The 27209-nt window shown below is 50.6% G+C and overlaps 1 protein-coding gene across 1 annotated transcript; it reads right to left on the bottom strand.

Moving 5' to 3' along the window:
- Positions 1–280: 280 nt before the first annotated feature.
- On the bottom strand, positions 281–26202 carry SLC34A2 (solute carrier family 34 member 2). The gene is made up of 13 exons (XM_049631873.1): positions 26014–26202; positions 15906–16020; positions 15682–15816; positions 14251–14379; positions 12637–12780; positions 11415–11526; positions 8810–9005; positions 7932–8027; positions 7384–7504; positions 6073–6240; positions 4554–4670; positions 4344–4468; positions 281–2743 (listed from the first exon to the last, which is right to left on the bottom strand). Exons 2-13 carry the CDS (start codon positions 16015–16017, stop codon positions 2117–2119), a joined length of 2082 nt encoding a protein of 693 aa, XP_049487830.1. The 5' UTR covers positions 16018–16020; positions 26014–26202; the 3' UTR covers positions 281–2116.
- Between the last annotated feature and the right edge of the window lie 1007 nt (positions 26203–27209).

Below are 27209 nucleotides of genomic sequence, written 5' to 3'. Positions count from 1 at the left end.
TATGCTAAGTGAAATAAAGCAATTGCAAAAAGAAAAAAAAATAGCACTACACAGCAACATTTTTTAAAAGCCCTAAGTCAAGAGAGAGACCACTGAAGGAAAGCTTTATATTTAGTACCTTATAATGGCACTTTCCCTCTGCTTCTTGAACAAGGGACCCTACAAATTACCTGGTGATGGGGAGGTGGGTAGTGATGTTAACTGAGGAAAGAGACCCCACATTTTCAGGAACTAGATCCAGGAAGCCTCTGTTTCTCTGTAATTGAAAACAGCGCACTCCTTTGGGGTTTGATTGTCTCCTTTATTGCTCTCTTCCCACAACCAGTAAAAAAAAAAAAAATACAAATCAAGGCTGGTACAAGGATCCAATTAAAAAAAAAAAAATCGGTGTGCAAAGAGGGCCACAGCCCTGCCCAGGTTTAACTTACATATTTACAGGGGGTGTGGCATGGGCGCAGCTACAGAAACACGTTGAAAAGACGGCGGTACAAAATATACAAAGGTGCTCTTTCTTTATATTTCATAGTAGAACCCGGCCTCATTTCCCAGTGAGAGCACTATAAAACACAAATCACACTACTACCTATATAACTTATGAAAAATGCTGTGCACCTGTGCGACTATAAATATAGAGTATAAATGGTTCTGTCTCGGAACCAGTATCTACACGGGTAAGGGTCAGGGGAGGGCTCAGTCTGGTATCCCAACCTGCTAAGAGAAGGATAAGCCAAGACGGGGGCGAACCGGGTCTTGGAGTGTGGCTGCACTGAATCCCCTTCCCCAGACTCCGTTGAAGCTCTCTCCCTCTCCGGGGTGGCCTGGGATGTTTCAGGGTGAGAAGCAGCAGAGGGAGGAGGTATAAACACGAGAGGCCGCTCTGGAAGGCACAGAGAAGAGGCAAGAGAGAGGACACCCCTTGGACCCACAGCCGCACACGGACCTCTACCTCTACTTGATGACCACTGTTCTGTGGGAAGTCCAGCCACGCCCTGGTTTCTGCCCTCTGAGAAAAGTGGGGATCTCCACAGGCAGGGAGAGAGGGCAGAAAAGTCAAAGCTCACCTATCTATGGGAACGTGAGAGAAGTTTTGGAAAGTGTTTCTGGCTTGGATGGATGAATGGACTCAGGGACGCAGAGGGGCTGCCTTATCTTCCTCCAAAAGACTCATCAGGGATGATTTTATCGGACCAAGAGAGCGGCGCTAGGCTTTGGCCACAACTGTCAATTTGGCTTCCAAAGTAGCCAAATCAAGAAGAGCCCTACGTCCTTTTAGCAGACAAACTGTCTCCCCACCCCAGCCCCTCCAGGTATCGCCATTCCCTGGCTCATCCTCCAACTGCTCGGTTCAGGAACAGAACAGTCTCTTCTCAGAAAGGGGGAGCCAACAGGTGGGCGAAAGTGCACCCCGAACCTCTCTCTCGATAGCTCAGATGCGGCTCCCGCCCTGAAAACTCGGACAAGGACACAGCAGGGAAGCTCAGATCGGCCAGAACTGCCCAGGTGAGGTCCCCCTAACAAGGAGTTTGGGGAGCTCCGCGAAGGGGAAAGACCCACCCCTGTGGTCTTCAAGTCTCCAAACAATGACACTATTTCCCCCTCCAAATGGGTCCGGTCTGGGGCAAGGACCCCCGGGGGCGGCTGATCTTGGTTGAAGCAAGTCTTTGGTAAAAGAGAGAGCTGTCTGAGCTTTATCGCAATAACATACACTTAACATAGGCATCTTTGAGAACCTTCCGTCAATCCCTTCCCTCGAGGCTCTTCCTTTGGAAGAAGATGGTTTGAGTCTGAAAGTAGGTCGTGTGGACCCACCCTGCTGTTGCAGGGGGTGGGTGAGTGTGACCGTCTCCAGCCATTGTCTTTCATCGTCTTTTGGGGTTGCTCTGCCAGTTCCCGCGAGCGGGAGCCCAGTTTGGGGGGAGGCGGGTGCGGTGGGGAGGGCGGGAGGGGGGCGGACTGAGATGAAGCCACTGTGCGGGCTGATACACCGGGACAAAGGGGGTCAGGGTGGGGGCTGATGTCAACTCCACTTCTCAGCAGGGAAGGCGTCCCAGCCAGGCAGAGAAGGGCCTGCAGAGCCAGCGGGGAGGTGGCCCCCCTTCCCACCTCCGGGAAGCCCCTACAAGGCTGTGCTGCTGGAGGTGACCTCTGTGTCCGGGCCATCCACCTGAGACCTGGGGACCCCGTCCTGGGCCTCTGTGCTCATGGCCATGTTATCAAAGGCCTTGGGGGCCTTGATGGGCGTATCCTGCTCCTCCTCCAGGATCCGGCAGCACCCGCTGCAGCGGCAGCAGGCCGGGCAGCCGCACAGCAGGCAGCAGGCGCGGCAGCAGACCCGGCAGCAGAAGCAGCAGCGCGTCTGGCAACAGCCAGTGAGCAGGAAGATCAGTTCGTCCCAGGGCTTCAGCGAGTGCATCCACAGCGGCAGGAAGTCCCAGCTCTGGAGCTTTCTGGGCAGGATGCGCGGGTAGCGGGACTGCAGGAACCTGAGGACCACCACCAGGAGGATCACGAGGATGATGGGCGCCCCCACGCCCACCAGCACCGGCCAGCCCGCCAGCGAGAGGCCAAACACGGCCAGCGGGGTCAGGAAGAAGAAGAAGATCAGGTAGAAGATGGCAAACCAGCGGTACTCGGCAGAGATGTTGCCCAGCCCCTTGGCCAGGCGGATGGGCAGGCGGGTGAATGGGATTGGGTACCACAGCAGGATGCCCGAGATGTTGAAGAAAAAGTGGCACAGGGCGATCTGAAACACAAGAGTTTGGACAGGTGCATGAGTGTGGTGCACGGTGGAGTCGGGGGGGGGGGGAAGGGTCATCTAGCAGCCATCCTGAGTCAGGGGTCTTCCCTGTCTTCACAGGGCTATTCAGAAAGAGGCCGGCATTACCTGAGGACCGCGCGCGCACGCGCGCGCACGCGCGCGCGTGTGTGTGTGTGTGTGTGTGTGTGTGTGTGTCGGGGGAGCGCAAGGGAGGTGACCAAATGAATCAGTTTTCAGGACCTAAACTCCTGAAGGCCAAATCTAATAATGAACTTCATTAATATGCCTGCCGCTACCCAAGGTCTTGACCCTGCTGTTTCCAGCTGAGCAGGTAAGAGCTGGTGCGGCCAAAGGAGAGGCTTGCTGGAGAGCTGGCTTCCTTGGCTCAATGGCCCCATTCTATGGAGGGGAGAGAGATGATTACAGTTAATAAAAATAATAGCACCAGCAGCTGATTTTAGTGCCTCCTAAATGTAGGAGGCAACCGTTCTAAGCACTTGATGTGGATTACCACAATCCTCAAAAAAATAGCCTATGACATGGTAAATCATCATTATCTCTATTTGATGGAGGAGGCGATTGAGGAAGAGCTTTGACTCTTCCCAAAGTCACACAGGTAAGAGGTGGTAGACGTGGGATTCAAACCCAAGTAGCCTGGCTCCAGAGGCCACACACACTTGGCCATTTTCCTGTGTGCCCAGGCATCACGCTAGGGGCTTTGGACCTGCCTGTCCAATACGTTAGCCACCAGCCACGTGTGGCAAATGAGCACTGGAGATGTGGCTCGCCCACGTTGAGATGTGCTGTAAGTGTGAAATACAGAGTTGATTTCAAAATCTTAATCAAAAAATATAAAACATCACCAATTTTTAAATCAATTACATGTGAAATGATAAGGAGTTAAATCAAATATATTATTAAAATTGATCTCCCCGTTTTACTTTTTAAAAATGCGGCCACTAAAAATTTCAAATTACGTGGGTGGCTCAAATTTATATTCTACACTCAGATTTCCGTTGGACAGCCTGGCTTTAGACAGAGCCTCATCAGATCCTTAGAATCATCCTAGTGAGATCTGGTTCACAGTTTTCAGATGAGGGAATTGATGTTCAAAGTTCAGGTCACCTGTCTAAGGTCATTTAGCGTGTAAAGGTGGGACAAGAATTCAAATGCCAAAGGTCTTCTTGCCCAAGATCACTTAGTCGATCTGGGCAAGGCAGGTCCTCCTGATTCTTCTCGATTCCAGGTCCAGAACAGAGGTCACCTCCTAATATCCAGGCAGAGTCCCCCAAGAGGGGGGCGAGGAGATGGGAAGTGGTGTCTCTATGCTCCTTGAATACTCTTTCCATCTCCATCAAAGTGGTTACCGCGCCTCTGTTTAACAAGCACCAGTGATGGGGGTCTCTCACTGCCTCTCTCAGGAACAGAGAGACACTTCTCAGATCTGTCTTCCTGTGGCTTCTCCTCACATCACAGTTTTGAACACAGAGAAAAACTTGGCTCTTGTTCACAAACCGTCTGCTTGCAAGACCACGAATGGGGCTGCATCTCACCAGAGCCCCTGCCCCACAGAACATTTCCTAACCTGCAGTGAGCTCCTGAGAGTATTGCCTGGGCTGGCTAAGGCGGCCAGAATGGCGGTGGTGGTGGTGCCGATGTTGGACCCCAGCGTGAGTGGATATGCCCTCTCAATGGTGATCACACCAATACCTGGCAGGAAAATACAAAAACTATAGTATCAGCCTCAGGGGATGATGGGAGACGGTAATAGGGGAAAAGCCAGGGAGAAACTCACCAATCAGTGGGGTCATAGCAGATGTGAACACAGAGCTGCTCTGCACGATGAAGGTCATACCTGCCCCCACAAGGATGGCCAGGTAGCCAGTCAGCCAGGCAAAAGGAAAGGGAAAATCTAGAAGACAGAAGGAAAAGAGATCTGTCACAGGTCTGCTACAGAAGGCAGGGGCTGGAGGCCCAGCTGGCACCTCCACAGGACCTGGGGTGGGGGGAGGGGATGGTCTGAGCTAGCCTCCTCACCCCACACCACGGTCGGAAATTACAAACTGGATTTTCGGAATCCTTTCACCTCGCATATTCGGATGGTGGAACCAAGGATGTTGGCATGTGTCACAGAAACAAACAAACAAAGACATATTCACTGAAATCCAGAAGTAGAAATGCCGAACCCACATGTTATGGAGTGGATGTCTTGTTTCCCCCAAATTAATGTTGAAACCGAAACCCCCAGTGTGAGTGTATTAGGAACGGGAGCCTTTGGGAGGTAATTAGATCATCAGGGTGGAGTCCTCGTGAATGACGCTCAGTGCCCTTACACAAGAAGAGGGAGCATGTTTCCTCTGTACTCTTTCCGTGTGAGGGCACAGCGGCCACCTGAAAATCAGGGAGTGGGACGTCACCAAAGCCCAACTATGCTGGCATCCTAACGCCGGACTTCCCCGCCCCCAGGACTGTGAGATATAAATGTCTCTTGTTTAAGCCACCCCAGTCTAGGATAATTTGTTAGAGCAGCAGAACTAAGACACCGCCCAAACAACCACCTTCCTCCCACAAAGCATTTGAGCCTCCTTCCTTCTGCCTGTCCTGGTCTCCCCCAGGCTGCGGATCCTCCACCTTTGTGGCATGGCCTGGAGGCCGTGCCGCGGCTCAGAAGTCCCACACACCGGTCCCTCGGCACAGGATCAAGACCTGCACGTCCAGCAGGCACCCAGAGTCACCCAGCTCGGCCGCATGACAACCTTGTGACAACCCTGCGAGGCAGACCGTCCTCGGCCCCATTTCCCTGAGGTTTCATGGGGAGGCAACGTCCTCAGCTTTGCGCCCTCCCGGTGGCCAGGATGCCATCAGCAAGAGAACCGGCTGCCTCAAGATGCTGATGTATTATCCAGACCCACATTTTCTTCCCAAGAGTGGAGAGAAGTAGGGAGCAGGGAGGGCATCTGTTACCCTTTTCCTATGGGATCCTGACAAGACCCGAGAGTCCTGGGCATAGGAAACCTGCCAGGAAGGAAGGCCTATCTCACAGATCGCTGCATTTAAGCCGGCTCTTCCTCAGGACCTTGCAACTATGTGATAGAGGCTTGTCCCCAGCCTCCACCCAAGACACCAAGGGAGATTTCAAGGGCAAAGGCATCTTAACTTCTTCAGCTTGTCAGACCCAAGAGAGAAACTCCATGCAGGAGTTTATTTAACAAGAGGCCATTGCTAAATAAAAATATAAAGGAGCCCCCCCGCCCCGGGATGGCCACAGTGATGCCACACCCTAGAAAGCCCAGAATGAGGGGCAGTGTGCCTACCAGTGTTGAGGGTCTTCTTGATGACAACGGCTACCTGTCCCCGGAGCACGGAGCCCAGGAGCTTGACGATCATGATCAGGCAGCCACAGAGGACCAGCAGGGAGGCTAACAGCAGGATTATGCCAACAGCAACATCTGGGAGGCTGGAATTCACAAAGATGTGCTGGCCTGAAGAGACAATGGAAAGCCCTTGTTAGGAGGAAAATGGGTGCCCCTCCCCCCAAGGCCACAGACTGTTATTCATTCCCCAACATCTTTCTGTATCACAGTAACAGAATCTTGGTTGTTAGCTCGACGTATTGCAACCCGGAATAAAGACCACACTTCCCAGCTTCCCTTGCAGCTAAGTGTAAGCCTGAGGCTATGTTTTGGCCAGTGGGACCTCACGAAGCTAGAACATGATGATGTGAAATCATTACAGTCACAGAGCTAGTCAGGGGCTTCCTTCTACCTCTAAATCCCAGGCTGTGTTTTACTCACGATATTGAGGATACTTACAACGAAGAGTTTGAGGAGCCAAGTGGCATAGGATGGGTAAGTCAGAGTAGGAACTATTGCTAATTATAAACCTCCTTGTTTTTTAGAAGTCCCTGTGTGGTCCCATGATTATATGGTTTTGTTGATGGATGAAAAGCACCTAGAACATGGGAGGTGGCAAACTCATTGATTCTGTGAGGTAAACCACACTTGACTATTTTCTGCTCAGAATTAATGTGGGTGGTATGGAGAGGATGAAGAGAAGCAGAAATACACACATGGCTATATAAAGAATAGTTAGCAGAGTTAAGGATGTCTGGGCTGGAAGAGATTCCTGGGGCAACAGTCTAGCTTCTTAAAGACAGGGAGCATCATGTAGGCTCACTGCATTGTTTAGTGCTATAGCTCCAGGCCCTTGAATGGGGCCTGCCGTATAGCAGGGACTCGTGGCTTCAGGGTGAATGCATTTGTTCTGTTCTGTGTGGGACCCGCATCTCCTGCAAATATGGCTGGCATCTCCCTGGAGCCCAAGGGATACCAAAGCATATGGAGGGAGCACTCTGGAATCTGTTGACGAGTTCTGATGCAGTATGGAACTGCCAGAGAAGCTGGGCTTCAAGTCCTACTTCCTCCCCTTACCGGGGGACCTTGGGCATAGCACCTGTTCCTCTGCTGTGAAAGTTCATACTCAGTACTGGGTATGATACCAGTGCTCTGTGAATCCTAGTGCCCTTCTTTCCCTCACTTACTGAGCCTCACACAGATAATGAATGCCAACTGCAACCCCCAGACAGCCCAACCTGCTGGGCTGATGTTCTTTCGAGTTCCACTCACACTTGGCAATGTTCTCCTTGTAGGTCACGTTCTTGATGGTCCAGGTGTAGGAACCGTCCGACCAACAAAGGGAAGGGGAGGTGCAGTTCTCAGGCGAGGGGACAGTGACATTCATCTGAGTCTGGATGACAAACATTGGGAAATGGGATGCATAGTCCATAATACTCACTTTTGGTGGCACTGGCAGGCAATGTGGCAAGTAGGAGGGAGACACGCATGAATGTGTGTGTCTGTAAGGGTAATGCACTGTTTCCACAGGTCTCTCCATAAATGGGAACACAGGCAGCCAGAGGTGAGCCAAGAGGCATGAAAATAACGAGCCAGGAATAACATATCCATGGTGCGGAATGAAGCAAAATGGGGTCAGTCTGTCCTACTGCATTGTCTGTCCATCTGGCATTCAGAGACTTGCTTTCTTAATTTCTTAATTGGCTCACGGGCCAATTTTTCCTTCTCTGTACCTTTCATTTGCCCACAATGAATTAAAGGTTTTGCTTAAGGCACGGATGCTGGAGTCTGCCAACCCAGCAACATTCTTAGAAACTTACCACGTTGGTAAAAGTTTCACACCAAATCTTGATCAGACTCTTGTTTTTGGCTGCTTCATCATTCATTGCAATTTGGTTGATAACTTTCTTATCCAGCTGAGGAAAGCAACAGACAGGAGAGAGTCAGCACGTCCTCAGCACTGATGAGGGATGGACCGTAGGAGGTGCTGTTAAGGGGCTTCGAGAACTTGAACCCAACTGGGAGCTCCTGCAGGAGTGAGTCAGGACTCACTCCATCTGTACTCCCAGGATGGAGCACAGCACCTGGATGTTACTTAGCAGGTGCTTGACAAATAAACAAATGATTGTATAAACAATGGGCTGGTAACTAGGAAGCATGCAGTAGATAGTCATTGAGTGATAGTAAAAACCAGAAGATAAAGGTAATAAAGGACAAGGTCCAAGTTGACCCATTCTACCTAAGGTAAGAACCCCAAAACCTTTTTTCATTTATTTCAATAATATGGACAGACCCTAGTGAGCAGAGGGCTGAGATGGAAGGAAAGACAGTAACCTTCTTCTTTGGCTACAGGCAGGATAATATTTTATTAGTGAGCCCAAGGATGCTGAGGTCAGTGGGGGGAATACAATGGCTCCAAGCATCCAATGAAGTCTTTGAGTCTTGAGAAGCACTTGCCATTCCCTTGCTCCCACCCCAATAAAGAGGACACATGTTGAAGCCAAGGAAACAAAAAAAAGCCAATTGCTCTATCAGGTGTCCCTGAAGTCTTGCCTCCCTTGGCCTTTTTCAAAGGCAACCAAAGAACAGTGTTTATAGACCATCATCTTTCACCATCTCTTCCCAGTTGGGTGGGGTGTGGGGGGAAAGGGGAAGGAGTTAGCTCCTTCCTTTCCCTCTCTGAAGGAAGATGGGTTACCTGGATAATGAGTTTCGTGAAGGGATCTGTGATAACTTTCAGAAGTGCCGGGGCGTCTTCTCCATTCTTGAAGTTAAAGGTCTCTACCACCAAGTTGGTCAGGATCTCCAGGTAATGGGTAGCTGCCTCCAGGGGCAAGAGCACCAACACAGAGAGCCAGTTGAAGAAGTCATGGACAGTAGCCCCCGCAAAAGCCCTATAAGAAGGTAATCCCACCCCAAGCCAACAGTAAGATTGGTCAACAAGCAAGTGGGCACCAGTCTAGGCTGGTCATTGATTGCATTGGCTGCAAGGGAGTCACCTATCTATGCCCACACGTGTACAATCTCATTTACATGCTCACAGCAATGCCCAAGTGGGTGGGATTAATATCCCCATTTGATAGCTGAGGAAGTTGGGGGCCACCAAACAGAGGGGAATTGACTGAAGACCACTGCATGGGTGTTGGGTCCAGGACCCTTGTCTCCCACTGCCCAGCAGAGCCTTTCCCACCAAGCCAGACAGCACTCAGTTCTTTCTGCTGAGCAAAAGGGAGGTAGACAGGTTATGGCTACAATAATTAGCTCAAGGACCACTGTTTGGAAGAATTGAATCAAGGCTACTTTTGAATCATGCACACTGAAGACAACCTTCCTTTGGAAAGGTGGAGGCCAGTAGTCTGATGGTAATCAAACCCCAGAACTGAATTCTTAACTTTTTGTGTTAAGATCTCGGGACTCTGATAAAACATCTGAACAACCTGCACAGAAAACAAGGCCAATATACACCACAGTTTATATCTGATAAGGTTTGCAGTTTCTCCTGAATTCCATCCTATCTCCACACTATGACACTTGAGATTTCTTTTTTGCTCAATGAAAAAGATTTTTCTTCAAAACACATCTGCATGGGGTTCTTGGGTGGCTCAGTCGGTTAAGTGTCAGACTCTTAGTTTCGGCTCATGGCTTGTGAGTTCAAGCCCCGAGTCGGGCTCTGAGCTGACAGTGTGGAACCTGCTTGGGATTCTCTCTCTCTCCCTCTCTCTCTCTCTGACCCTCCCTTGCTGGAGCGCTTGCTCTCTCTCTCTCTCTCTCTCTCTCTCTCTCTCTCTCTCAAAATAAATAAACTTTAAAAAAGTTCCCAGGTGATCCTAAAAAAATTAAAATAATTTAAAAAAAACATCTGCATGTCAAAAAACACCTAAAACCCAAAGGGACATGGATAGAAGCTAATATACTTGTGGAGAAAATGCTTAACTTCACTTCACTACAGTTAAGGAAACTTATTTATAATTTATTTACTTGCAAGTACAAATTTTCACCTATGATATTAGCCAATGTTTTTTAAAGTAACTTATTCTTCCTAAAGAGAGTAATTTAAGACATCTTCATACACTTCTGATGTAAAGTGATGTAAATATTTCTTAGTAGTTTGGCAAAATGTTTTAGGAGCCTTATAGGGGTTGGATATAGTCATTATTTTCCTAGAAATCTAAGGAGGTATTCCAAATCACCAGGAAAGAATGATACACATCTCCAAAGATGTGACTGAAAGCAATCTATTTAAATAATCTGAACAAGGGGTGAGCTATATACTGCTATGTGCAGGCACTTTCATAGATCATGTTTATATTTCACAGGTAGCAGTGAAAAGAACCCAGAATCTGGAAGAAACCTAGATTGAGTCCAAGCTACGCCCCTGGGTGAAGTTACTTAACCTCTTTGTGCTTCTATATTAATAAAATGAGGCAAAGAAAGTCTACTCAGCTTCTTGAGAAGATCAAATTAACAACCTTCCCCCTGGATCATGTGTATTATTATTGCAAACCTCAGGACATTTCATCAGGGACCAAGGAAGGTTAGCCATGTCTGAGTGGAAATGAGCAGCTCTGAGGCCCTCTGCCACCTGCCAGTTCACCCACAGAAGAGGGATGACATTTGCTGACTCCCCAGCCAGCCTGTTTAATGCTGTCTGCCTGACCCACATGGTGATTACATCATGCAGACAAACTGCCTTCTCTATTTTATGAACTTCTGGGAAAAGCCCATCAGTTAGAAGACAGGCCAGAGAACGTGGTTAATTTTCACATTAACCTTTGCCTGTTTTAACCTGTCCCGTTTTCAGATCTTATGCATCCACAAAAGCTACAGTTTGCCTTTTACCGGCAAGTGAAGAACAAAGGAAAGGTAACTGGGGTTGAGCTCACCCAAAGAGGAAGCTTTAGGAGGTTATAATTATTTCTGACTAAGCGGGATGGTAAATCCTATCCTAACTGGCCTTGTTTTAACTACACCACACAGCAAGTAAGCTTCTAGCTAGGGCTTGCATTTAGGGAGCTCTGGTTATGTGCCAGGTACCTTGCTAAGCATTTACCTGTTTGGCTGGGTTTACTCCTTTGGACAACAGTGGTGATAGACACAATTATCCTGGCTTTGCATACCAGGGAGCTGAGTTAAATCAACTGGTAAGTATGTGATTCCAACCCCCAGCTGTACTCCACAATGGCTACTTCAAACTGCTCTAGGAATGACCAGAAGGTTCTCATTGGCTAGTTTAAGGTAGTTATGACAACCTGGCCGAAACCGATGAGCCTCATGGCAGCAAAGGCTGATTCTGGGCCTCCTACCTTCTGAACTCACTCCGGTCTCCTGCCTGCATGAGCGCCACAATGGTGTTGGTGACTGAGGTCCCAATGTTGGCCCCCATGATGATGGGGATGGCGGCACGCACAGTCAGCACTGGGGGGTGGAAAAGAGAAAGTTGGTGAGAGTTGGCAAGTTTAGGAAGGCAGCCTGGCCATGTTCCCGATGTGGCCCAAGGCAGGCAGACCTCATTCAAGCTGGTAAGTAACAAAGCAGCATCTCCTAACCCATTTTGGGGTCTGCACCAGGCTATGAATCTGATTCAAGCTAGGATAGCCCACCACAGAAATATGCACATGTACCAAGCAAAAAGTCCCGGCACATAATTTCAGGGAATCCACACGCTCCATGAAGAAGCCCTTCTGTGGATTCCAGTTTCAAAGTGCCTTTCTAAATTTCTCTGTCCTCCATATTACAGATGCAAGGCCAGCTTACGGGAGAACAGGAAACAATGTGTAAGGACTTGCGTATTTATTATGGCAAATTCCCAGCAGTATAATTTCTCTAACAAAATTAGTACACTGCCACAGTGTTCTAACATGTGAAAGTAATTTTAAAGACTATCTTTTTCTAATTTAGCCCAAGAAAGTTCTAGTTAACTTTGCTAACATGCTGGTTTGTACTGAAAATTAATCTGTTCAATTTGGTCGCCCTCGGAGTATCTGTCCTGATTCAGCCAGAGCAAATATCAGCAGGTTCATGTTTGGAATGCCAGCTTCCCAAGCTTGGTTGTCCCCAAGCCAATGTGTGGATTTATTTATAATTTATTCTTAGTACTGAGCAGTGATGGAAATGTTCTTGAAAGGACCATGTAGATACGTGGCCCAATATGGCAGCCACAGGCCACGTGTGACTATTGATCCCCTGAAATACAGTCAGCGCAACCAAGCAACTAATTTTTATATGTTAAGTGAAAATAAATTAAGGTTAAATAAAATTAAATAGCCACGTGGCTAGTGCCTGATGGACTGGGCAACACAGTTCTAGAGAATTCAGAGCTGGGTCTTCAAGCATCGGGGACGATTTTCAGACCCAGCCATGGCAATAGAAACAGGAGACTGCCTGGGATAAAGCAGAGCACATCACAGCTGCACAAGATAGGAAGACAATGGTGACAAGCCTGGACACATTCAGAGTAAATCCTGGGTTCCTCAGCCGGGCAGGGAAATGCGTGGAATGTCTGGGCCCACGGGTGCCTGGACTCACACGAGGAGGCCACCATGCTGACGATGATGGACGAGGAGGTGCTGGAACTCTGCACAAGGACAGTCACCAGCACTCCGATCACCAGCCCAGCCACGGGGTTGGACATAATAGAGTTGTTGCTGAAAAACTGCCCGGCCACCTTTCCTGAAAAACAAGCCCACAGCCACCAGATGGAAAGTTAGGTGGGCAACTGAATACACAGACATCTCATCTCCAGCCACGACCAGCTGGCTGTGGGTCAGGGAGGCCAGCCTCCAGCCCAGCTGGTACCCCTGGGATCTTCCCAGTGCATCTGCCACGTGCTTCTTCCCAGTGCTGCCCTGGGGCCATGTCTCCACTTCTGTGACCTCGCTCCCCACTCATGCCGCACCCCTTGTTCCTCTTGTCCCTTCACCCTACAGCCTCCATACTACCACTACTCCTTCATCAGCAAGCCCTCCCCCAGCCTTCTCTGACCGCCAACCTGGCCTCAATTCCGCACTTGGCCCAATAGGTGTTGGTGAGTCTCCAGATGCGTTAATTCCTGTCTCTGGGGATATATTCCTGACTCAGAAAATTTCCCCCCCAAGAATGGATATTCTCATTCTTCTCTATCAATCCTACCCAACCCCCATTCTCTAGGTCCAGCCTAGCCTCAGATGCCTGAGACCATCAATCCATTCCCCAACCCATTCACTGAAGATGACCAAGGCCCAAGAGGGTGGAAGCAATTCATCTGAGACACTTGGAGAGCAAAATCCCTTGCTTACGCTGGGATTCCTGGGGGTGGCTTCCAGGAAGTCAGTCTGCCCTTCATACACCCTCACAAGTGCCCCCTCTCCCAATTCTCCCAGGTCACAACGATGAGTTCCCAAGAAGGCACCCAGGGGAATAGAAATCCATGGTCTTCTGTGTCTCTGGGATCCGAGTTTGGATCCCACCATGCCAACTCAAGGCTGTGAAACTAAGTGCTGACCTCTTTCAACTTTGAGTGCTCTCCATAAATGGGAAGGGTTTGGGGAAGAAACGTTTAGGACTTCAGGAGGCATTCAAAGTGCTGGCTATCACTGTTGTCACCCATCAGGGGAGCACAGGTGGCCAAGCACGTGGTGATTTAACTTCTGGGACCCCCTCACACTGCTTAGCTACTCTCAGTCCTGCAAGACATGTAGGCAACTGCTAAGGATAAGGATCCACCAGCTCTGGGAACCTTGTCCTTCTCCCAACAAAGGCCCAGCCCTGATTTTCTATAGTTGCTTTAGCTTGAGAACATTCTTATCTAATAATCTCTGCAGGTCGGGAGGCCCAAAGACAGCAGGGATCCCTTAGATAAGTCCTTATATCAAACAGCTTCCTGCCTAGGGTCGGTGGACAAACACAGGAAGCTGACCTCTTGGAAATGGCCCCAGCCTGGGCTGCCGGCCTAAGCCATCTTAGCCAGCCATAGCTCCTTTAAAGACCTCAGTTTTCTCTTCTGTAAAACGGGGGCATGACTTCACGAGAAGGTGTGCGGTGGCCTTCTGTCCTAAAACACGCCGGGAGGCTGCAGCTGGAGAGGGCTTGCTGACTTGTGACCATCTGAACCAAACTGCATGAAAATACCCCACCCCGGATCTCTGTCCCTTTCATCCATACCTCCAACCAGCTGGAAGGCACTGCTGAGGACATCCAGCGAGCACACGAAGAAGTAGAGAAATGCCAGAAGCAAAATAAATTTCCCAATTCCTTGGAAGACACAGAGAATCTTCCCTTTGGTGTCTCTCTCTGGGGTAAGGGAGAAAGGACACAGGCTTTTAGTGCCCGAAACTCTGAGAAGTTTGGCAATGAGCTCAGAGCGCTCATCTCCCCTCCCCCACCAACCCTCCCCCCCACCCCGCCCCCCATCACCAGGTGGCTGTAAGCTCTTATGTATGGCAAGGCTTAGAGATGGGATGTATCCGTGACTAGAGTTTTCAAAGCAATTACCACTCTAGTCCATTTAGTTGAAATCTGTGGTGAAGCGTCTCTAAAGGACTGGCTTCAGGGAGGAGGGGTTTGGTGTGGTCTGGGGCACTGACAGGCAAACCAGACTCCATGCTCAGCTGAAGCAGTGTCGCTGAGGGAGGCAGTTAAGGGCACCTGACACCTGCTAAGTGCGGGGTCAGAGATAATGGCTCTCCTAAGCACCTTCAAAACAGCACAGACTATTTTCTAAAATGTGGCCACAAGGTAGCAATCACAGCCTCCATTTGGGGAGGGCTTGGGCGCTCATACATCCTGGAATGTTATGTCCTTGGATGCTATTTTCTCTGCTCGATTTTATAGTGGTTCTCACCTCCTCCCTCCCAGCTGTCTGATCTGCAGACAGACCTTACACCCTGCACCCGGAAAAGAAATGCAGCATTTGTTGGCACGCCAGCCGTCCTGGCTGTATATTCTGTCTTCTGGAAGCCCTCCTCGATGCCCACATTTAGGTGAGGAGAGCCCTCCATCCAGGGGCTCTCAGAGCAGGGGTCTCGTCTATTCAATGCTGTACCCACAGCACAGTCCCTGGGACCAGTCAGCACACAGTGGGTTATAAGGAGCAGCATGGCGTCCGGCCTGGTTACTACCCCCATGCTGGCACATTTGTTGAATGCATGAGAGAACAAAAGATCCCCCAATTATCGCATTACGCTTTGACTCCAAGCCTCCAAGACTGCCGGCGGTATCCCTAGCCAGGACCTTTTTCTGAGAGGCATCAGAGGGGTGCTGGGTGGCTCAGGCGGTTCAGCCTCCGACTTCGGCTCAGACCATGATCTTGGGGTTTGTGAGTTCGAGCCCCGCTTCAGGCTCTGTGCTGACAGCTCAGAGCCTGGAGCCTGCTTGGGATTCTGTGTCTCCCTCTCTCTCTCTGCCCCTCTCCCACTCGTGCTCGCTCTCTCTCTCTCTCTCTCTCCCTCTCAAAAATAAACATTTAAAAATTAATAAAAAGAAAGAAAGACCTCAGAGCGATGGAACGGAAGAGGGTAACACAAAGGAGATGATCCTGTGGAGGCAGTGAACCCAATCCCTCACGCATGGGAAGTCCCTCCTGCCTGCTTTCACCTGACCACTTGATCCCCGTGTCCCGGAGCTCGGGCAGGTCCCAGGGGTCTTCCACTGCTGTGGGTTCCTCTATCAGTGCCACGGTGGAATAGGATGGCAGAAGCTCGATCTTGGTGACTGGGGTCCCGCTGTCATCTACTCAAACAAGCAACAGAGGCCATGAGGAATGAGGGTCAGACCCGAGCCACAGGAGGCCAGTCTGGGGCGGGATGATCGGCACTTACTTTGGCTAGTGTCCTTGCCTTTCCCGGGTGTGGCGGACTGCTGGCTAGTGTCCCCTTCCATGTATTTATTGGGGTCGGGCTGGGCATTTTCCAGCTCAGGCCAGGGAGCCATGATCTGCAGACGGAAAACAGAGCTTAAAGAAGCAGCCACTGAAGGGAGGCCCACTCAGGTGCTATGACGGGAAGAACCAGAGGTTGCAGAGATTCGGGAGAGAATCTACCTTCCAAGGGGGGGGGGGCTCTTCCGTGCCATATTCCTCCTCTGGGTCTCCCTCAACCGCTCACCCAGGCTGTCACTAAATCAAACCACTTCTTACAGTGTTTTGTTTCCATTCTAGCTTCAAGTCTGTCCACCGAACTTCCTTTGATGTCTCCAACTTCCTTCTGGCTCAGCCTCTGTCTTGACTCTCTCCTGTAGTCAGAAAGGGGGTGCAAAGCCACCCCTCTTCATCAACTCACGGCACGCCACGTCCTCTCGGTCCTCCAATGGTTCCCTCCTGCTTTTATTCTAGACTGCACATCCGCACCAAACCTCACACAGCGGACTTAACGTATACGTAAATGCTAACACACGTTCTGCCTGCTTTACCTACCACCCAGTCTTCTGTGGGCAGCATGACACAATGAAGCTAGTTCGAATCCCAGTTGTGCCACTTATCAGCGGCTGTGTGCTTAGGCAAGTCCTTTTATACCTCTGAGCATAAAGGCATCAATGTTTCCCCATCTATAAAATGTGGACAAGTTCAGGTTATGTGTGCAGGGTTATGAGATTGACAGTGACCCCCAGAAAGTTCCTGGAACCAAGCAGCCATCCGCCAAATGGTAGCTATTATTCCTATGCCAGGCCGCCCGGCTTAATGACCCTTTGTCAGAGCCACATGCTTTCTAACCTTTGGTAGACACTTCCTCATAAGCCATTGTTTCAACAAAGCCTTTCTTGGTTACACAGAGAGAAAGTGTGGCTCTTGACACACTTGGAAGTCCCCTCCTTGTGGTGCTTGTCCGTTGACACACGTTAGTGCCGTACAAACAATTCACAGAAGAGGAAAATACAAGTGGCTAAAATAGTGCAAAGAATTGGGCCTCATTAACAACCCCAGATATGCAAATTAGAACAGTGAGATAAATTTCAACTATCAAATCAGCAGAAAAAAATACTTGTAAGTATAATATGCTGTGCTGGAGAGACTGCAGTGAGATGAGGACTGGTGGAAAACCACCGGCAACACGTCTAAAGTCCTTTACATTTTCAATACATCTCTGACCCAGTCATTTCACTTCTAGGAATCCAGTAGCTAGGAACGTTTTCTCTCAGAAAATCCAAAGTACCTCCCTGTTCTGATCACTTCTTTGAAGAGGTTTTCCCAGAATCCGTGTCAATCTAACTCCTTTCCTATTTTTCTTCTTTCCCCCTTTCCTAATTTTCTTAAATGGATCTACTTCCTGCCTACCGAAATGCAAGCTCTACCCAAAAAAAGAGGCTTTGCCTGGTTCAACATGGCATCCTTAGGGTCTGCAGCTATGCCTGGCACACTGACAATGCCCAGTAAGTGGTGGCTGATGGAATGAATGGGACGCAAACCAGAGAAGATGTTGCCACGCTGTCGCTTAAAGCGTTGAATAGGAAAAATAGGAAAATTGTCGTACTAGCCATGGTACATCCACGCAATGCAATAGCACGCCATTAAAAAAGCTTATAAAGAATTAGAAAAGGGGCACCGGGGTGGCTCGGCCGGTTAAGTGGCTGACTCCCGATCTCCACGCAGGTCATGATCTCACGGTTCGTGAGTTCAAGCCCTGCGTCAGCTCCACACTGACAGCACAGAGCCTGCTTGGGATTCCGTCTCTGTCCCTCCCCGACTCACTCTCTCTCTGTCTCTCCCAAAATAAATAAACCTTAAAAAAAGAATCAGAAGCAATGCCTTAGATAAATTGTGAATAAAAGGCACTGTTTTTTGCCCTACTCACGGCACGCTCTCACGGGCTCTGGAAATGTCCCATGGGATTCACAGTGGGGGATGGGATTGTGGGTGGCTTATTTTTCTACTCTATGAGATTTCCAAAATTCTTTTAAGAGCTGTAGCCCCACCCCAGACCCACAACGTAAGATGGTTCAGGGATACCCAGTGTTGTGACTGTTAGGCGTACCTGGAAAGCTAGGACTTAAGCTGATTCTGTGTCCCCATCACGAAGGGCTTTTCGTCGGTTTGTTTAGCCTAAGGAATTTCTTGACTTTGCCCAGGCAACTGCAGAACCCATGATCACAGGGGACATCCTGCAGTCATTGGCTTCCATCAAAGTACAAGCCATGCCTTTCATTTCAACTTAACAAGCATCCAGCACAGGGCCTGGCACACAACAGGCCTCACGTGCTTTCTGAGCAGGATGCCGGGGCCTGCCTGGCCAGCGAGAGCCAGTATTTAGTAAGCCAGGCTGTGCTCAAACCTTGCAGGGGGTTGTTGTTATTCTCCCATTATACAGATGAAAACACTGAGGCATAAGGAGGCTAAGTAACTTGCCCAAGGCCCCAAGTGGTAGAGCCTTGAGCCCAGGTCAGCCTTTTCTGGCAGCTGCTCTAGGGCTGCGTGTTCTCTGTAAGCCACTCCGTTGGCTTCTGGGAGCGGGGCTGCTTCTAGGGTCCGGCCTCCTGGAGTTGCTATGCCTGTCACAGGCTGGACTCCTCCCTCGGGCTCAATGAAAAGCCTTCTTATAGCTGACAGTCAAAGGTGGGGCAAAGCCTGCTGCTCAAGGTGTGTTGGATTTGGGGGGGCCCCTTCTCAGGGTGTGCTGGGAGGCAGCTACAAGGTTGGGGCCCAGGCAGGGGAGGTGGGGCAGAGCTGAGCGGTTGGGGAGGAGACCAAGGCTGGCCTGGGACAGCCCCAAGTTCAACTCAAGGCCACCATGCAGGTGAACGGGCTCGGCTTGGAAACAGCACGGAGGTTAAAAAGAAAAGACAAGGCCAGGCCTATGGGTTTGGGGGAGTAAGCTCAAATGTCTACCTGGTGACTCTTCCAATGCAGGGATCCGTAGCCACAGTGTGTTGGGGGAAAGAAACGAACAATCTGGGAGCTCTTAATTTCAGTCAGGCACGAGGCTGGGTACCTTACATAGATAGCACAGAGGCTCAGAACCAAACTTCAGCTCTGCCCCAGATACACTGAGACCTGAGCAAATCACGCGACTGCTTTGTGCCTCAGTTTCCCATATGTAGAATCGAGTTTATAACAGTCTATATAGCCCATTGGGTTGTTAGACAGCTTCCATGAGTTAACTTCTGCAAAATGCTTGGAACAGTAACCTGTCCAATTGGTTCGTGTTCCTCCTCTGAGCAACCCTGAGGGGTTAGTGTTCTCCCCATTTTACAGATGAGAAAACCAAAGCATTTCAGAGGGGTAAAGCCACTCGGCCCAAGGCCGCAGTGCGACTTGAGAGTCTCTGACTCCAGAATCTGTGTTTGCCTCAACTACAACATGACTGGAACACTCCTAGAAGGGATGAGTCATGTAATAATAACATCAGAAGTGCAACGTATCTGATTAAAGGCCCGTTGCCGGGCAAATGGAGAAGATGCCTTAAGACCCGAGTGGCAGAAGCCAGTGCCTCACTTCCGCATGCAGCGTCCTGGGAGGAAGCGAGGGCTCCATGAACTGGGTCTTGGGAGCACCTGCCGCCCAGGTATTGGCACAAAAGCATTCCCCCTGCCTTGGAACATCAACCTTCCGTCGTCACTGCCACAGGCCGCTTAATGGCAGTCCACGCTTCGACCTCACCCCGACTGAAGTCCAACTTACTTCCCCATCACCCCGGACGCTCCCCTCCGTGGAAGTTTGCTGTTTGTCATTCCTGCTACCATCCGCCAAGAACCGCAAGGTCATCTCCCACAGCCCCCCAACCCAGCCCCTCTGCTCTTGCCTAGGTAGCACCCCCCCCCCCCCAGAAGACCCACTTCTCATCTGTGGGCCCCCCCGGGTCCTCTCTCCTCCCCTGCCACAGTTCCGCAGGCCTCTCTGATCCGCCCTTGCCCACGCGCCCGACATACAGCACATATGCACCCGGCACTCCACCACATATGGTGTAATTGACCCTAATAACAATAACTACCATTTAATGAGCACCAGCGAGATGCCAGGTGCTGTGCTGGGCCCTGACACATATTATCTGATTCAATCTTTATGCAGGAAAGGGGTCATGCTCATCCCCACTGGCAGATAGAAAAACCTGGAGTGCCAAGAGACGAAGCAACTTGTGCAAACTCACCCAGCAGGGGAGGGACAGAGACGGTTTTTAAACACAGCTCAACCCGTCAGTGAGGTTGGGACCCTTATTTACAACATCCTTGGTCAGGACATAAACTTATTTTCCTGGAGCACTGATTTCACTCACCTAACTGGGGAGAGGGGACGTTAAATAGAGTGACTGGTAGATGATTTACGCTGGAGAGGTGATATTTACACGGAGCACATTGTTTCTCAGCCTTGGCACTGTTGACATTTGGGGCCAGATAATGCTTTGTTGGGTGAGTTGTCCTGCGCATTGTAGGATATTTAGCAAGATCCCTGGTCTCTACTCACTACGTGCCAGGAGCACCCCCTCCCCCTTAGTTTTGACAACCAAAAACGTCTCCAGACATTAACAGATATCCCTTGGGGGCTGAGAACCACCGGTCTACAGGTTAAGAGACCAGACCTTCGATCCCACCTGCCTGGGTTCAAGTCTCAGCCAAGCCATCTGCTGTGTGACTTTGGGCTAATTCCTTTGCTCCTCTGTTTCCCCTACATGTCAAACTGAGATAATACCCCGGACGAAGAATTCTTATGATGAAGCGCGTTATGTTTTAAAAGTTCTCAGAATGGCATTTGACACATCGTAAACCCTGTGCGGTTTTCAGCTATCACACTAAAACAAGCAGGGACGTGTAGCATAGAGTGCAAGACTTACATGAAGTTTGAGCTCGCGGTGGGTTGCTCTGGGCTAGTCACGGACAACTGGAATTTAAGTTTTAGAGGGCAAGACCCGTATATTATGCGTTTCCTCCCAACGCTCAGTAGACTATACCTAGTAGGCCCTTCGTATTTGTGAAGGGAAGAGTCAACATACGGGGTTTGCTGAAGGAATGAACTGGACCCACGCCTAGGAAACAAATCAAGCCCGAATCTTACTAATGAGTGGCTGCCCCTCCTCGTGATAAGCAGGTTGGGTTGGACAAGATCTGTTAGATGGGGCAAGTGTACCAAGAAACTGCGCCCTCAATGTCACAACAGCCCCACTTGGGCTCTCATCAGCAGTAAGGTGTAAGAAGGGTGATTGTTTGCCTATTCAAATTATGTTTTCGGTGACTGGATTTCTCTGGCTGATCGGGATAATTGCCTGGAGTGAACACAAAGTATGTAGCAAGTACAGAAACGGACGCTTCCGTGGGCCGATGTGCAGGTGGCTTAGGACACTGCCGGCAATAGAACAGGAGGACGCTCGTTTGCACTGACCCGAGCAGAAAGGAATAGCATATCGTGGCGGGGAGCCCAATGCGCTAAACTGTCTTGAATACTTACTCTGTGTGAGGCCAGTGCTGGCTTCACTCACCTGCAGGCCCTCATTGCACTGTCAGTACCACCGATAGCAAAAGAACATTTCTATGGAATGTCTCCACTCCTCCTTCTTGGAAGTCCTTTCTTCCCTATTCCAAGTCCAGCCATGTGGCCAAGCCCATGCCCTCTTTACAAACACTTCCCTGATGAAGCAATTACTTCTCCTCATGCAATACTTCATTTTCTGGTACGTGCATGTGCTCCACCATCGTTGGGGGAAGTTCACTGTGCTAGACCCCTGGCAGGTAAGAAAAGCAGGCTCAGGTACTGAGCGAGCCCCGGGGCAGGCAGCCAGGAGAGCCATCTGGTCAAGCCCGGAGCACACTGCAACTGCCGGCCACTCCCCTCCTGGCCCTCTCCACCCCCACAGCTCCGGCTGCTCCTCTCAGGACCTGGGAAGTGGGGAAATGCAGGGCACCTGGGACACAGTCACTGTCCTCAGCAGCGTGGGTACACAGGCCCCGCTCGCCTGGCCTTCCCAGGCAGCAGAGCCCCAGCTCTTGTGCAGGTGGACCCCACGGATCTGGAGTAAAGGGATGACTCGGAGCAAACTCCCCATGATCGGCCCCGGGCAGATGCTCAGGTGCTCCTCGAGACCCCTGGATCTTCCAAGGCTGCTGACATCATAGCCCCTGACACACAGCGCCGAGAGAGAACCACACAGCGCGTGCCCCCGAACCTCAGTTTCAACATCTCAAAAGTGGGGATAATACCATCTCCCTCACTCATCTGTGGTGGTGTGACTGATGAGCAAAGGTGAGGCCCCGCGCAGAGTGCCTGGCAGAGTAAGCACACAGAATTTTGTGGAATGAATTGCATCGCAAACAATGCACAGCCCAAACTCCACTGTGCCCTAGACCACCAGTTCCTTATCTCAGCGCTCAGCACAGCCGGGGATTCTCTGTAAATATTTGTGCGCTAAAGGAACCCAAAGCACAGGAGAGAAAGGCACTAACGTGTGTGCATGTGTGTGTGTGTGTGTGTGTGTGTGTGTATGTGTGTGTGTCTTGAGGGGAGTGCCCTATGGGATCCGTGACTTCATTAAATTTTACAGCAACGAAGTTCTTTCCAGTTTACAGAAGTTCTTTCCGGTTTACAAAGAAACTGAGACCCAGAGAAATTAACGAAGTCCCACAGCTACCTGTAGACGGAGTCAGGATTTGAACCCAGAAATGCTAGTTCCAAAGCTGGGGGCCCTTCCATAGACCTTTCGGCCAGACGCCGAGACAGAGGGAGGAGGAATCCTCTGGGCCCCATCAAAGCAGCATGGAAACCAAGGGGCCACGGGGCCCCACCCGGTCCAGGCTCAGTGGGAACTCTAGCGGCTTCTGGGAGAGCTGGCGGGGCTTGTCCCTCTGCAGGGGTCTGCAGACTCACTCAAGCAGCTAGAAGCACCAGCCAAGAACACCGTGATGACAGGCTACCCGGTTCCCACAAAGGCTCTGGCATACCAGAGATTTGGATTTGGCATATGTCAGGCCTTTTTAGGAGTCTCAGCTAAGCAGGAGAGGCAGACACTGAATGAGCCGGACAGAGGCCCCAACCCGAATCTGACGCCACTTTCCCAGTGGCAGCCACACACTGGCCTGTTTGGAACTTGCTTCTCCAGAAAGGGGCTTTGGGGATCAGCAGAGGCCTTCGGGGCCTTTGAGTCCCTCCATAGGCATTCTCCCCAAGAGCATCCTCTGACCTACTGTTCCCTCTCCCCACCTTCCCAAGGGCGCACTCCGGCACACTCTTGCCACCTGCCAGAAAAAAGCAGAGAAGAAAGGATAAAGTCATCCATTTTGACCGTTTGGTACTAACACCCACAAAGATTTTTTTTTTTTAATGCCTAGGTATGAGGTTCGTGGCTATGATCACACATTTGCTTCCTTGCTCCCCTCCACTCATCCCTACAACTGACCCGGCTATGTCAATAACCCTTTTGGCTCGACTTCCTGCATCCATATGTGTATCCCACGCCAGCAGGAACTCTTATAGGCCAACGAGAGGAGACTTCTCAGCTCTTCTCAGACCCGGGAACAGGAAAATGTAGGGCACCTGGCGGTCGCCCAACCCTTACGCTCTGCATTGTTTGAGCTTCTCCAACCAGGACCTGTGCCGGGGCCACCTGTACTCTGAACAGCAGCAGCCATCTGACGATGGGGGCAGAGGAGGCGGGGGACAGGCACACGTTCTGGCCTCCTGGGCCCAGGGAGGATGACCTGTGCGGCCCCAGCACGCACGACAGTGTTTGGCACACAGGCGCCACCCAAATGGCTCTTGAGCATTTCGAATCAGGTACTAATCGAGCCCCGGACACAAATTAACCCGTTTAACCTCACAAGCACTTTATTTCTGTGAATTTACTTTTCAGTATTCATGCCTCAGTACTAATCCTACCGCGGAGGAAACCAAGGCACAAAGTAATTCATGGCTTCAAGTTATAAAGACACTGCACCTTCAGAAACAATTCGAACTCGGGTAGTCTGATGCCGAAGTTCAAGACGCGTAAGAAATCTTTTCCTACTCTGAAAGAATGCCCAAGACTTCAAAAATTCCCAAGAGGGGAATTAACCCCAAGAGGGCTACTTAATTTTCCATCTTCCTTCAACCACCACAAGGCAAACTAATCCCCCCAAGGACATGGCAATGGCAGGAAGGGGGCACGCGGGGCAGGACACAAAAGCAGTTGGCCTGGGTTTTGCATTGATGAGTGGCTTCAGTTTAGACTTTTGACTATATGTACTGACAGTCTTTTAAAAAGACATTTTACTCTCTCTTTAAACTAGGGCCATATTACCAAACCACACCCTCATGGTGCACTTTTAATTTACAGTTATTATATTTTAAAATTAAATCCTGCAGTTAACTTATATCTATATCAATTATTTTGCATCGTGTTGGGTGGTTAAAAGAGCCAATTCACAAAAACACTTTGGACATATTGCAGTCTGTTTGCAGCCTTCTTTTTACACTCTTGTGTATTTTTAAGTTCAGTGGGATATCCTGACTACTTCCTGCTGATGTTGCCATTCTGTCTCTAGAGTGGTGGTTGGGTGGGCAGGAGAGGGTGGGGAGAAGGAGGGAAGGCCGGGAGGAAGGTGGCAAAAAATGGTATTAAAAGTTTATTCCAAATCACTGATCCCAAGAAGCTATTTTCTTCATTAAACTGAATTCAGGCTATTTATATGTCAGCTTTGTGCCTAACAGCTCTAATCCAGACATCCGTCCTCCCACCAAGGGGGACTTGTTTCAATGAGACGGTTGAGTGATTTGGGGGTGGACTTTGGAGGGGGCAATTTGTTAAACATCCAAACCTTGTACAAGCACGATCTTCTTACCACCAGTCCCCAAAGTTACAAAAACAGAGATCCTTATCAGCTGGTTGGCTGGCAGAAGCAGAGAGATTCAAACACTCCTACCAACCAGAAACAATCGTTGTTCCTATGAGGCACTTTTTCAAGAACACCGGGCCCAGAACAACTTAAAAAACTCCGGCTCGGGAGAGGGGGAAGCAAGACAAACAGGACTGTCGCAAGCAGGGCGAACACAGAAATCACTTGTGAATAGAAACAGGGAGGGAGAGGGGATTCTAAGTGCAGAAATCCACAAGCTGCCTCCAGGAAATCGACACGGTTCAGACAGCTGCCATCTCCTTATGGAAAATGAGTGCTTCTAACTCTCTCCAGCTCCGTGCCAGCTACCCACCGCAGGCAACTGCCTCTGGGGATCTGAGGACTGAATGTAAGCCCATTCCATGTGCCACCCCCTCTCTGGCCTGGAGATGCTGGGTGCTCCCACCCCCCCCCCCCCCGAGCACATTTCCTTGCCACCCCTCCCCCCCCCCCCCCCCGACTGCTCACCTGGTACCCTCTGACTCTGTTCCCCCCGGGGCAAGCTGAAAGACCAGCCCTGTGCGGACCCCCACCAGCAAACTAGACTGTACCCTGCAGTCACTTTAGATAAATAACTCGGCAAACAAGAATGGCAGCACGTGGAAGTCACACTCGTGGGCACTGCGTTACTGGACAGCCACGCACACCTAGAATTTTCAGCGCAGGAAAGCCTGTGGGAGGGTTCCCTTCCCCCTCTTACAAAGAGGGGTAAACTGAGGCCCAGGGGCTCACAGCAACCTGCTTTAGGTCACACAGCTAGTTCGTGACCAAAAAAGAGAGCCCAGTCGTCCCAGTCCCTATGTGGCCCCTCTTATTCCCCTGTCTTTCCTCCCTGACCTACGAATGCCAGAACATCCACAGTTTCAGAACCCCCAACAGTGGCTCATTAATAACATGGCCAGGGGTAAACAGTGTAGTCATGGGAATTGTAATAACAGCCACGGCAGCAGCATCGAAAAAAATATAATCTGAAAGTTTAGAGAAGGTTTATTTTTTTGTCTTCCGCAGTCCAAAGCCAGCCAAGCTCCTTGAGGTCAACATCGAGGGATGTCTAAAAGAATTAAGTGAATTAAAAGTAAATGAAGCTTCTTTGGAGAGCGAGAGGGGAGAAGGAAGAGCCCTCGCCCCGGCGGCGGTACTCACCAGCGCTCCCAGCGCAGGTAATGGACCCAAGGAGGAACCAGGTAGAGTTCAGCCGCTGGGGTATATATAGCGAAGGTGTTGCGCAAAGACCCGGCGGCAGCTGCTGTCATCACGCCCCTCGCACATTCCAGGACCGCCTGCCGCCGCCGCCGGGGCACTGCCTACCTGCCGACTTAATGAGCCCATCGTGACTTCGCCGGCTGCGGAGGGAAGACAGGCGGCCCCGGCTGCTTCGGGAGATCCCCACACGGTCCCCGAGCCCCAAAGGCACCGCCCGTCCCGCGCCCTGCGCGCCCTGCGCGCCCTCCCACGAGACACCGGGCCAAGTGGGGGACCAGCCCGGCTCCCCCCCCATCCCCATTCTCTCCTCCCCAAGACAGTTTAGCGCCTGTGAGGCTGAAGAGGTCAGAGACGCTGAGACACAGATAAAAGCCAACTGGAAACTCAGGGACAAATCCTTCCAAAACAAAGCCGGGATTGTTTGGCCTTATCAGGCGTTGGTGTGCTTTCTGCCCCAGAAGCCTGGACTCTGCAGTTAAAACCACTGCAGCTGGAGCCCTGCGTCGTCGGCCAAGGGATGGGGCTGGATTAGCCCGGCTGAGCATGGGGAGAGGGGCTGCTCTTCTCTCCAGAAGGGCACCCCTGCCAGCTCGTCCAGCTCTAGCAGACCGTGTCCCTTATTTCACCGGCTGCCCTGCCCTGTGTGTTCCTTGTGAAACCACCACACATCTTTCTCCTTCCACACCTGTCCCAGGGAGAGCCCATGGTCACGCTTATCCTTAAGAGCTGCGGGGTTATGGGCGGGCAGTCATTCTCCAAAGCCCACACGCACACCTTCCCACGGGTACAGCGGCTTCCATTTAAGCTGAGACTTCTGGAAGGGTTAGGGGGCATGGCATAGGATTACTCGGGATTTGCTAAGCAGGGATCAAACTTCGATCTTATTCCAAATCCCAGGCCCTTCCCTCCACCGCATGGTCCTGTTTTACAGTGGAGGAAAAGTTTTACTGCGCACGAAGGGAGAGTAGAAGGACCCATAGGAACTAGGCTGGTTTCATCCCCAAGCCAAGACCTCTCTCCTCCATCAGGGGGAAGATGTCAGGAGTGCTGCTTCCTAGAAGCTACTGAGCAGGGCTCTCCCTGGGGCTGAGAAGTCAGTGGCTACACACGCTAACTCTGGGCCAAACCACTTAAAC

This window comes from Panthera uncia, chromosome B1 (assembly GCF_023721935.1).
Source record: "Panthera uncia isolate 11264 chromosome B1, Puncia_PCG_1.0, whole genome shotgun sequence".
Taxonomy (NCBI): Eukaryota; Metazoa; Chordata; class Mammalia; order Carnivora; family Felidae; genus Panthera; species Panthera uncia.
This window is presented reverse-complemented; position numbering and strand designations above follow the sequence as displayed.

What these genes read in the sequence shown, in the direction of transcription:
- SLC34A2 (XM_049631873.1), bottom strand. Translation starts at nt 16,017, where the DNA reads ATGGCTCCCTGGCCTGAGCTGGAAAATGCCCAGCCCGACCCCAATAAA. An exon ending in CACGGGGATCAAGTGGTCAG is followed by an intron (nt 14,380 to 15,681) that starts GTGAAAGCAGGC and finishes CCCTTACCCCAG; the next exon opens with AGAGAGACACCAAAGGGAAG. An exon ending in CAAGAAGACCCTCAACACTG is followed by an intron (nt 4,671 to 6,072) that starts GTAGGCACACTG and finishes TCTGTCTTCTAG; the next exon opens with ATTTTCCCTTTCCTTTTGCC.